Source organism: Juglans microcarpa x Juglans regia, chromosome 2D (genome assembly GCF_004785595.1).
Source record: "Juglans microcarpa x Juglans regia isolate MS1-56 chromosome 2D, Jm3101_v1.0, whole genome shotgun sequence".
Classification (NCBI taxonomy): domain Eukaryota; kingdom Viridiplantae; phylum Streptophyta; class Magnoliopsida; order Fagales; family Juglandaceae; genus Juglans; species Juglans microcarpa x Juglans regia.
Window position 1 is genome coordinate 17,165,645 of NC_054596.1, and position 12,607 is coordinate 17,178,251.

A 12,607-nucleotide genomic window follows, 5' to 3' on the forward strand; every position below is an offset into this window, starting at 1 on the left:
ATTAAATTATTTAAAAAAAAATTTATTTATCATCTAATTTATTTATCATCAGATGATGTGATATTAGATAATCGATTCACAAATTAAATATAATAAATATTTTTTAATTATTTTTAATATCATATTATAAAATGATGAAAAGATGATGTGAATTAAGATAATAAGTAATATTATTTAATTATTTATTATATTTTTTATAAAAATTTTAAAAAATTATAATAATCAAACAGCCTTCGGTTTACTTAGCGAAAAACTCATGCTCAATAGTCAATAGTGCGATAAACGATACCGTTTTGGTTCTTTCAATGGCCTCAAACGCAGAGAAACCTGGTCACTCTGTGCCCAACTGAACGATTGCTCTCTCCATACACACTACACATACAGAGAGATAGAGAGGTGGGGGAGACAGCTTCCAAAACCTAATAATGGCGTTCGAAATCCCATACGATCTGATCAGGAAGGTCCAGATCTCTCTCCGTAATGAAGCGAATCTCTCTTCCTACGACCCGGACGATCCTTCGCTCCCAAGCCTCCCTTCTCTGCAACAAACCTTATCCCAACTCGATCCCTCGCCGGCTTACCTCCGCTGCAAGCACTGCGAAGCCAGACTCCTCCGAGGGATACAATCCCTGATCTGTGTCTTCTGTGGCCGATACCAGAGCAGGGACCCCACTCCTGAACCCCTCAACTTTCGAGACACGTTTGGATGCCGCTGGTTGCTCGAGTCCTTGGACCTTCAAGGAACGGTACGTATGGTAAATTTCGGTTGGCTACGGTTGTTTCAGCTTGGTTGCTGACAAATTATGAACGGAGGATGAGAAAAAGTACTGCTTTTGGAATTTGAGGAAGGGTAGGGAACTGAACTTTGAGAAAGTCAATGAAATTATGCCGTCAATTGGTGTTTGGTTTCCGAATCCGAGAACGTACAGTAACATAAGTAATAAAAAGTTACAGCTTTGAATTTTGCATGTTTTATGTTTGGGTTTCCAACTAATAACTGGCTCATCTGTTTCTTGGTTATTTTTATTTTTATTTTTTTAAATTATGATAGAGCTACTTTTAGTACGTAGAAATGCAGCTAGGATAAAGAATGTGAATGCAATTCTTATTTTTCAGTGCATGAACTAGTTCACAACCCGGAATGCATGTATGTATTTATGTACGTACGTTAAAAATGAACATCGCGGGATTCTTTGCATGAAGTATATTCTGTGAAATTGCTGCATTCTATTTTCAGGAGATGGTTGTACCATCTGTTGGAGCAAATGAATCAAACAGAGGACAGAGTGCACAAAAAGATGAGTTTCCCTTGTCAGATTTGTTGAATTTAGAAATAAAATTGTCTGTTGAATCTGAGAAAGTTTGGACTGCTGCCTCGAGTGAGACATCCATTCAAAGGTCCTTGAATTTGGCTGGCGTCGATATTGACAGCTTTTTTACTGATGGTGAGAGACATGCCGCACCAAGTGCATCCGAAGAGCAGCTAGCCTGGAACAAACAAATTGGAAGGACAGAGAGCAAGGAGTTCCAAGTTCGTGAAAATCTTAGTTTGTTTGAGAATGTTCAGCCGCCTGAGACAGCTACGTGGTCTACTGAAGATGTGGGTGGCGACTCTGTTTCTGGTTGGGAGGCAAACTTCCAGTCTGCTGATTCAGGGACAACTCATGAAGAGACCAAATCACTGGACCCTTTTGTGGGTTCTGCGGGTGATATTTCTGCTCATTTGGACTCATTTTTTGGACCTGGAAAAGATTCTATTGATGGAAAGGCAAAAGACAATACTGTTTCATCAGCATCCCTAGAGAGTGGCTGGTTTCAAGATGATCTATGGAGTAATTCCAATGCCGTAGTAACTGCACGGACAGAGCAGGCTGAAATAACTGCAAACACTAAGGATAGCAGATTAGAGGAGAATGTGAATGATTCGTCTTCCACCAGTGTTGATTGGCTACAAGCTGATCAATGGCATACCAACAGTGACAAGGCACCTGATAATAAGATAATCGATGAAGATGATGATTCATTTGATTCATGGAATGATTTTGCAAGCTCTACTAGTGCACACAATCCTTCTACTAGTTCTTGGGATCAAACTGTTAGTCATGCAGCACCTTCTGTAGAACAAACTTCAGAAATAAAATTGTTTGTCTCAGCAAACAACTCGCAAGAATTAGATTTTGGTGGCTTTTTGCAACCGGGTTTATTCTCCGGAGCATCTAGCAATCCAAATGGAGCTCCAAAAGTAAACACTAGTCAATCAGAGGCTTCTAGTTCAGACAGGTTTGTATAATGCCAATTTCCATTTAACAGAATTGAAAGCAATCACTTGATTCTATCACTTGAGTTTTGAAGCATTCTGCTAGATGCCCAAGGAGTTAGTTTTCGGGTCATATAACTCATAATAGGTGTTACCATTTTATTCATTTACTGTACTTTAATAAATATTCATTAGCTTATTTACAACTTGAGTGATTGAGCGAAAGTAAAACGTTATAATACATGTGAAAAGTGATGAAGACGAAGTTAGTATGCTTCCACACTTTGCTAAATAAGTTAAAGAGAAACAATTGATTACAAGTTTGGAGATTTATCTATCTTTGGATGCCCCTTTCACCATGGGCTTCTGTTATAACTTTTGTTTCCGGTAACATATGTTTACCTTTTGCGGGTGTTAGGAGCAAATTTAGGTGTTGAAGGCATTTTACTTGCCTACATTTGTTGTGGGTTGGATTCTAGGCTGTCATTTCACGATGGAAAGACATTTTATAAATGTGGTGTTTGAGTGGCAATGTGGTTGTGGAAAGAAAAAGCTGATCTAATGAAGGGACAACTGTCACCATCTGACATTGTCAGTGACAAGGCAAGGGGGGCTGGGGGCTATGAGGCTCTGGCATTTTTTTCTTTTTCTGTAAAATTTATGATAATTATATTTTTTTCCTGTTTTATTTTAAAAATTAAACTAAAATATAATATTCATATTAGATTATTTCTCTTTTAAAGCTTGTAATTATTTGGGTAAAGCATATTTAACAAAAACCCTCACGGTCATTGTATAGCTAACTACGCGGTCTGTAATTGCGCTAATTAAATTTTTTTTAAATATATGTTACTGCTATACATTATTCAGTGAAATACAAAACTTAGTTTATGGTTTACATATATTACGATATTACTCTTTTATATAATTCCTATATAGTCGTTTCCATAGTTCAATCTCACTTTTTGATTGCAATATATGAAAATCTTAGATGTAAAATTACCAGTATTTATGGAAAAATGCAAATTTGAAATTTATTTGTTTCTTTCGTATTGTTTACATGTTTTTTACCACTTAATTAGAAGTATTCTTAAAACAATTTCAATCTAACTATTTATTCCAGACCTAAAAGTATCCGACCCCTCCAAATTATAATCCTGGCTTCGTCCCTGGACTATGTGGAGTTAGTTAAGGGTGAATCATATGTTTTATGAGAGTGGTGGTGACCAAGGTACATTTTGTGCATATGAATTATATATTTGTGAGGGTTGTGATTGTGGGGTCGAGTTCTTAGATTTGCCAGCTATTTCAGCAAACAAGAGGCTTTGGTGGCTAGAGTATTAGTTGTCTTCTATGGCTTCAAGGTGCAAAAGATATTAAAAATTATTCTAGAACCTGGTTGAGATTCACACTCGTGCATGAGCACAAGTATGAGTTTTGGGACGACTAGTTGATGCTAAAGAAATTTGCTGAGTAATAATTATCTCTTAGATAATTACTTCATAGAAACCAATCAATTTAAATTAAAGGTCTATAATATCTTTAGTTCATTCCCTAATTGCGTTTATTTGATTTATTAGGGTCTAATTTATTGATTAATCGACTTATTACATGGAAAAATTATGTTTGTTTGATCCTCAAATAATAAATGATTTGGAAAAGTTAAAAGTTTAGATTTTTTCTCTCCGTACACATGTGAAACTTTTGTGTTGCCTGTTGATGTTATGGTGAATTCGTGATGGGTTTCATGAGAGAAGTGGTGATTGAGTCCAAATTATTCACGTTAGTCACGGAAGGTGGTGGTGTTTGCATTACAGAGAGGGGGTGGAAGAGGAAGCATGAACTTCTGGTTGAGAGGAACACAGCTCAGTGGCTTGTTAAGTCGTTGGATGTATGTTCAAGTGGGACGGAGTAGGATTTCTATAGCACCATTAGAGAGGGTTACTGTAGTTATTTAGCACAGAAGTGCTATAACAACAGGGGATGTTATTTAGTGGTGGCTGAATACAGGGAGGGGGGGAGGAGAAGCTTCATCCTCATTCCGGAAGGTAAGGAGGGGAGAGGTTGGAAAAGAGTGAAGGAAGCTTTGGGGGAATGTGTGTAGGAGGGGAGTTCGAGGGGTGGTCATTACGGTGGAGTCTATCGGAGACCTCAGGTGGAGACGATGCACTCATATAAGGTGGCTCTGCTCCGTTCGAGACCATGGCTTGAGGAGAATGGAGAAGGTGGTGGTGGTTGGACCACTGATAGTCGTGTGCCTCAAGTCCCGAACGGTATACGAAGGCCTGATTATGGCAGAGATGAGGTGCCGGTACTACGTTGGGTGGTTGAAGACCTGCAGGGCCAAATGAGGAACTTGCAGATAGAGTTGGAGGATGTACGAAGGGTGGTCGGGCGAAACATGGATGGAATTATTTGTAAGGGGAAGAAGCCGCAGGGGCCGGGCCTTGTTGAAGAGCCAAAGCAACCCCTCCAGCCCAAATCAGGTAAACGAAGGTGGAGACGTGTATCTGGGTTGAAAGTGTTGGGCCAAAATGGGTCTCAGCCCAATGGGTTAAAGATTACGGATGGGTCGCGGCCCAGGGACCCGAAGTCTCGCGAAGACAGCCCGAGGGCTTTGCCTGCGGGTGCGTCTGGTGCGCAGCTCATGCCGCGCAACTCGCCGTCGCAGGGGGGATGTCGGCCGACACCCAGAGATCGCCGATGAAGACAGTAGCTATCTCCGACGATGGTTTGTAGGTGTGGGATAATAGGCAGGAAGTGGGTTGTTCTGCGACTTGCGCTGCGACAGGAAAGGGAGGGTTGTCGCCGGCATTTGGGGGTCAGACATTGCCGATGAAAGGAAAGGAGGTGTCCTTGTCTCCGACGAACCCCTTTACGAATATTTCTGAGGACACCGAAAAGAACGGGGCTTTTACTGACTGTGAAACAGAAGGGTCACTATTTGAAAAGGACGGGGTGTCTTCTGATGAAGAAAATGTTCATGCCATAGTAGACATGGGGGATGCTACGGCGGTGGAGGAGACTCGAGATACCTCAATGGACAACAGGGAGGGTGAACCAGTCCCGCTAAATTTTATGTCCCCCACGCACACTGGAGTTTCAGATTGGGTTTTTAGGAAGGTTACTGAAATTCAGAAAGTTGTGGGATTGGAATACGAAGGATACGAAGATCAGTTCATGGCCTTGCTCACGGCTATTGAGGTGGGGCACCAACAACATAGGAAACTTGGGTAAAAAAAAAAACAGCGGGAACTCAAGAGGTTGATGTGGTCGTTGAACATTGAGGGTAGCTCTAGTAGGGGCAAGTCGAAAGGGAAGGGGCTGACCGTGTCTCCATGAAACCCAAAATTGTATCGTGGAATGCCCGCGGGCTCAATGGGGCTAACAAACGTCTTCAGATAAGATATTTGCTTCGAGAGTGGAAGGTGGATATTGTTTGTCTACAAGAGACCAGGTTGAAGCTAATCAATAGGAGACTTGTGAGAAGCTTATGGAGTTGTGCACACGTGGATTGGGTTTACTTGGCTTCCAATGGGGCGTCAGGAGGTATAGTGGTAATGTGGGATAGAAGAGTGGTGGAGAAAGTGGAGGAATTCATAGGAAGGTATGCAGTAGCGTGCTCTTTTAAGAGTGTGGCAGATAACTTCTTATGGGCATTTGCAGGTGTCTACGGCCCAAATATAGACAGTAATAGAGTATTATTGTGGAAAGAATTAGCCGGAGTTCACAACTGGTGGAACCTCCCATTGTGTATAGGGGGAGATTTTAATGTTACTAGATTCTCGAGCGAGTCATCCGGAAATAGAAGAGGACGACCAGCTATGGTAGATTTCTCAGCATGCATCTCTGATTTGAATTTGGTAGATTTGCCTCTTGCCGGGGGCCCCGTCACATGGGCTAATAACCAAAGTTGGTCTAGGTTGGATCTTTTCTTAATTTCGTCAGATTGGGAAAGTCATTTTCCAGATGTCTGGCAAAAGCGCATGCCTCATATTGGTTCAGATCACTGGCCTATTTTGCTTGATTGTGGTGGTCTTCGAGGAGGGCAAAGGTACTTTAAATTTGAAAATATGAGGCTAAAATCTGACGGTTTTGTTGAAAGAGTAAGGCAGTGGTGGTCCTCGTATTAGTTTCAAGGTACCCCTAGTTTCATCTTGGTTGGTAAATTGAGAATGTTGAAAAAAGATTTGAAGCTGTGGAATAGGCAATTTTTTGGCGATATAGCGGAAAACAAGAAAGGCAAGTTGAGGGAGAGGCTCCAAGAAACCAGATCCCTTACTTCGGATGAAGTAGCGCGGAAGACTTTGTTGGATGTGGAGCTAGAGAGAATTATCCTATCTGAAGAGACTTCTTGGAGGCAAAAGTCGAGCATTGTGGCTCAGAGAAGGAGACCGAAGCACGAAATTTTTCCATCGTGTAGCAAATTCCCACAGGAGAAACAACATTGAGATGTTGAGAATTGAAGGTGTGGAGTGCAGAGAAGAACATGTTATTCGTGACCATGTAGTTGGCTTCTATGAGCAACTCCTAACTGAACCCGTCAGTTGGCAGCCGTCTCTTGATGGCCTGGCATTTGATTCCATTGGTCTAAATGATGTGTCTCGATTAGAAAGGGCTTTCGAGGAAGAGGAGGTCGTTGAAGTAGTGAGGAGAATGGCTAAGGATAAAGCTTCAGGGCCGGATGGGTTCTCTATGGGTTTCTTCCAAGACTATTGGGACGTTACTAAGGAATATATTATGAAGGTGTTTCAAGAACTTTTTGTAGTTGGTAAATTTGAGAAAAGCCTAAATACCACATTCCTCGCGTTGATCCCAAAGAAGGTGGGGGCAAATGAGGTCAATGAATTCCGCCCCATTAGCCTGGTTAGTGGAGTTTACAAGATCATTTCCAAAGTTTTAGCAAATCGGCTAAGTGAGGTGGTGGGGAAGATTATTACTAAGCCTCAAAACGCTTTTGTAAAACGTAGACAAATCCTAGATGCGGCACTTATTGCTAATGAATGTTTAGATAGCAAAACGAGGGCAAACTCAACAGGGATCATTTGCAAGTTAGATATGGAGAAGGCGTACGATCATGTCAATTGGGATTTTCTTCTCTATTTTCTCTGGAGATGTGGGTTTGGAGAGAGGTGGAAATCATGGATTCGTTGGTGTATATCAACGGCGAAATTCTCTGTATTAATAAATGGCAGTCCAGCAGGTGTTTTTCATAGTACGTGAGGTCTGAGACAAGGCGACCCACTGTCGCCTTTGTTATTTGTTGTTGTGATGGAAGGATTAGACAGGATGATCTCGGCCTTGACGAATCATGGCTTTATGGAGGGCTTTTCGGTGGGAACCCCGGAGAGGGGGATCATTAACATATCTCATTTATTGTTTGCAGATGATACTCTAGTATTTTGTGAGCCAGATCTAAGTTAGGTGAGTACGTTGAAGGCGGTGGTGTTGTGTTTCGAAGCAGTTTCTAGTTAAAAGTGAATTTTGATAAATCCGAATTGGTGCCAATTGGTGTGGTTCCAAATGTACGACAACTGGCGAGTACGTTGGGTGTAAGGTAGCGTCTCTCCCGTTGACGTATTTGGGGCTTCCGTTGGGGGCAAGAGCACGGATACCCTCTTTATGGGAGTCAGTGATCGAGAAGATCGAGAAGAGATTAGCAAGTTAGAAGAAAATGTATTTGTCGAAAGGTGGTAGGCTCACACTGAAAAAGAGTACACTCTCAAATTTACCAACTTATTTCCTTTCACTTTTTCCTATACCTGCAAATGTGGCGCACATAATTGAGACACTCCAACGCAATTTTTTGTGGGGAGGTTTGGGGGAGGAGTTCAAATTCCACCTGGTTAAGTGGGAAACAGTATGTCACCCTATATCTCACGGTGGTTTGGGTATTAGAAATGTGAGGACCTTCAATAGAGCGTTACTCGGTAAATGGTTGTGGAGATATAGTAAAGAACCGGATGCATTGTCAAGAGAGGTGATTAGGTACAAGTATGGAAAATTTATGGGGGGGTTAGAGCACAAAAGAAGTTAGAGGATCTTATGGAGTGGGCTTGTGGAAACATATTAGACGAGGTTGGGAGGTTTTTCTTCAACACACCCGTATTCAGTTGGGTGACGGCTCTAGGATTAAATTATGGAAGGACATATGGTGTGGCGACAATGCTCTACAAGATCGCTTTCCTCCTCTATTTCAAATTGCTGGTGTTAAAGAAGCTTCAGTGGCGGAGGTTATGGACATGTTGGGTGGGCAAATTCAATGGAATATTAGCTTTAGCAGGGCATTACAGGATTGGGAGATGGACAGCTTGGCAGATTTTTATAGGCTTCTGTATTCTGTGAAGCCAAGCAATCAACATGAAGATGGGTTGTGGTGGCTACCCGTTGGAAAAGGTGCATTCTCGGTTCGTTCTTTTTGTAAAGCTCTTTCCCAAAAGCCCATTACTCATTTCCGTGGAGAAGGCTTTGGAGGAATAAGGCGCCCCCTAAAGCTGCTTTCTTCGTGTGGACAGCGTCGTTGGGTAAAATACTCACGACTGATAATTTGAGGAAGTGGAGGGTTATTATAGTAGATTGGTGTTGTATGTGCAGGGGTGGGGGTGAGTCGGTAGATCATCTTCTGTTGCATTGTGAAATTGCACAGGCTTTATGGTACGAGGTACTTAGTAGGGTAGAGTTGGCGTGGGTCATGCTAGAGAAAGTGGTGGTGTGCTGGCTAGTTGGCCAAACATTGGTGGTATACATCAGATTAAAAGGGTTTGGAAGATGATTCCAATGTGTATCATGTGGTGTCTATGGCAGGAACGTAATGCGCGGATGTTTGAAGACAAGAAGAGATCGCTAGAGGAACTGTTAGCATCTTTTTATAGCATTCTTTGTATTTGTGCTATTGTTGTTGATTTCAATGGCATGGCCCTACATGATTTTCTTGTCTCTTTGGTGCCCTCTTAGTAGGGTTCTCTCTTGTACATACTGGGCTAGGCTTATTCTTTGAGTAATATATCTTTCTTACTTATCAAAAAAAAAAAAATTATGTTTGTCCGGAGAGGGGGATGAGGTGGAATTGGCGGGGTTTGGCAGCTATATATATGCTTTACATTTGTACCATTTATTTTTTATAGGTAAGAAGTACATCTTGCATGCTTAAGGTTATTCAATCTTGACTGGCTTCCCTTCTTGGTATTGGATTGCCGCTTATTTTTTTTCAGTGGCATGATCCATGCACTTCATCAGTTTTGGACCCCTGTAAATATAAATGTAGCCTTTAAATTAGTATTTTGGTGTCGTGTGACTTTAAATGTATAAAATTACTAAGTTCATGCTTGAAAATGATTTTGGGCCAATTCTTTAAGTTAGCATTTTGGTGCCGTGTGACCTTTAAATGTATAAATCACTTTATATTCCTACTTGAAAATAATTCTGGGCCAATTCTTTAATTTAGCATCTTGGTGTTGTACAACAATCAGTAGAACCAATTAATGAATCTTACATATTATGTTGCATGTTTCAGGATGGCCGAGACAAGTTCAAAAGTTGGAGGTGATGATGAAGATGTTACAAAAGGTGACGATGTCTCCAGTGCAAGAACCTGGTCAAACTCCAGTGACGTGGAGTCAATAATGTCACAAATGAAGGATCTCTCGTTTATGCTTGAGAGCAATCTCTCAATTCCCCAGAAGCGAGATGGAAGCAATTCATTTTCTAATGGTAAGTGAGAGACCCGCCTAATATACTTTCTTTGCATGCCGTTCCCATATCTGTATCCTTGGTTTTTTCATGGTCATAAAGCTTCATTTTCCTCCTTTTTTTCCCCTGAATTATTTTCTGCAAACGGATTTGATGTTCCTTGTGTGGCCATAAAACACATATTTGCCAGATTCATGAGTATGAGGATAAGTTCACTTACCGCCTTTTTCTCAAGATGTGTGCTTAGGAACCGATGGACTATGTTTTATCAGCAGACTTTGTAGGTTTTGTTTGACAGTGATGGTAAGTAATCCAGGAGACAGATCTAGTACTTACCTCCATAGCCCTTGCTACGTGCACCAGTGCTTTGAAACCAAATCTGAACATTCTCAAAGTAGGCGAAACTGGCTTCTTATTCTTCTATTTAAACGTGGGTATTTGGGAAGTTCACTAAGAAAGAAGATCCACTTCATCAAATATTGAGTTAGTTCTATTCTCATATTCATTCTGATCTGTTAATGTACTTCGTGAAATGGAGCCTAGCATGTAAGCCTGCGTTGGCAAATCATTTGCTTCAAACATAGTAAGATAGCAGATATAACAAGTATTTACTACGTACCTTGTACCAACACAACACAATAAAATTACATAAATTTCTTTGGCGCACTTTCCATGAAAATGCACAGCGAAGATTCATTTTGAAGTTGGATAGAGAAGATAAACGTATTGCAATCAATGAGCACTAGCAGGAACAAATGCTACCTCTGAACTCAAACCTTTAGCTTTGCCAGAAGATTTGGCAGTGGCAACAGAAAAAGAAAAGATATCCGATAACAGTATCTTGAAGCAAAATCTCGTGAACCACAAAGGATGTTGAATTTTTCCAAACAAAACATGAGTCGTTTCATTATCAGTGGTCTATTTAAGGTCACAAATATTAAGCATTTTTCCTTGCCATATTGCCACCGCATCGATCCAAAATGGCTGATCCAACAGGATATGTGATAAGGGAAAAGGAACAAGAAACATAGCAGCAAGAAGAGCTTATATTAAGTTACACGGATGAGCTAGATATATTAATACTAGGATGTACAAGTTCTATGCACTTTTTTAAAAAATAGTGGAGTCTACTGTTAAAAAATAAGTTTTTTCATATAGGTCTCAAATTTTACCCACTTTTTTAGAAGAAATGTGTGAGATTTGTATATTCTAAAATTGTACGAATAATTTTTCTATATTTATTGAGATAGTGTAGCATACATTGCTAAGGTACTAGTGCCGCAACGTATGGTACTTAGATAGTACTAGTGAGGGCGGCATTTGCTTGATTTCCATTTGCCTTATTAGCCAATCTCTATTAAATACCCTAGCAATTTGAGTGCCATGTCAAGGGAAATGTATCCCTCTCATTCCAAGAGGCAAAAATGCAAATAGAAGGTGTATAGAGAGGGAGCCAAATCTATGAAGTTTGAAAGGAAGCTGGTGAAGCACTATGGTAAATTGCCCTATGCACAAAACTTAATGATTAGGTGTAAGGTATTTTTCGTACAGCCGAAATTGCGAAGTTTGAGAAGGAGTCAATTTTAACTGGTGGTTTGGAGAATATTTTTTTTCCCTCGGAGAGGTGTTGTTTCGGAAGACACCAAGGAGTGAAAATGGCAGGAAAGATTACCTCACAAAATCAAGCGAGCACTGACACGCAAAGACCCAGAGAAATCAGGACTTTTGCCTTCCAAAAATGAATAATAGTGAGAGAAAAATACTCATGAATCCTACCCAAGAACAACCTTGAGAATGGATGGAGTTTGGAAAAAATTCCAAGAAAAAAGAACTGAAATAGTGAAAAAGGGAAGAACAGATCAAGCTCGTGCTTAGACTTGATGCAGGATGAAGAAATGGAATGTAAGATGAATTTTGGGACGAGTTTTGGTAGAGCCGAGTAAAAATCCGAAAATTCAACTCCGCACTGTTGGAATTAGAGCTCTGACAAAATGAAATTGGAGTCATTTTTTTTTTTTTTCTAGTTGGAGTCGAAGTTGGAGGTATTACTACCATATATAATCAATTGGATGATCATCACCACGCCATCCATAGAATTACTGACAGGTTAGGCCAGCTAACTGATATAATTAGAACATTGATTGAAAGCTGCTAAGTGAATTCTTTTGAGGAAAGGTCTCATGATGTTAGAATAGTGAATAATGATGAGAAAAGTTTTTTACCATGAGGAGTTAGGCTGGAGTTTCCCCATTTCGATGGGAATAATCCTGTTGGGTGGATTTTCAAAGCCACCCAATATTTTAGATTCCATCAAACACCTTTAACTATAGACTTTTGATGGCCTCTTACCATATGGAAGGTGAGGCTTTGGTATGGTACCAAGATGTTGTGGATTGTGAGATTTTTATTGGATGAGATTCATTTGTGAAGGCCTTGCAAATTAGGTTTGGGCCAATAACATATGATGACTCTATGGAGGCTCTAACTCGCCTCAAGCAAATCTCTTCTATTGTTGCCTACAAGGCCTAATTTGAAGGGTTATCTAACAGAATAAGGGTTTGTCAGAAAGGTATAAGCTAAACTATTTCTTGAGTGGATTGAAGAGATAAGAGTCGTTTGCCTATGCGAATGCTCAATCCTATCAACTTTAATATAGCTTTT

General features: G+C 40.5%; 1 protein-coding gene across 1 annotated transcript; it reads left to right on the plus strand.

Moving 5' to 3' along the window:
* The first annotated feature begins 240 nt into the window (after nt 1–240).
* On the plus strand, nt 241–10,170 carry LOC121248634. Its single transcript, XM_041147158.1, has 3 exons — nt 241–746; nt 1,238–2,280; nt 9,771–10,170. Exons 1-3 carry the CDS (start codon nt 426–428, stop codon nt 9,973–9,975), a joined length of 1,569 nt encoding a protein of 522 aa, XP_041003092.1. The 5' UTR covers nt 241–425; the 3' UTR covers nt 9,976–10,170.
* Nucleotides 10,171–12,607: the final 2,437 nt, after the last annotated feature.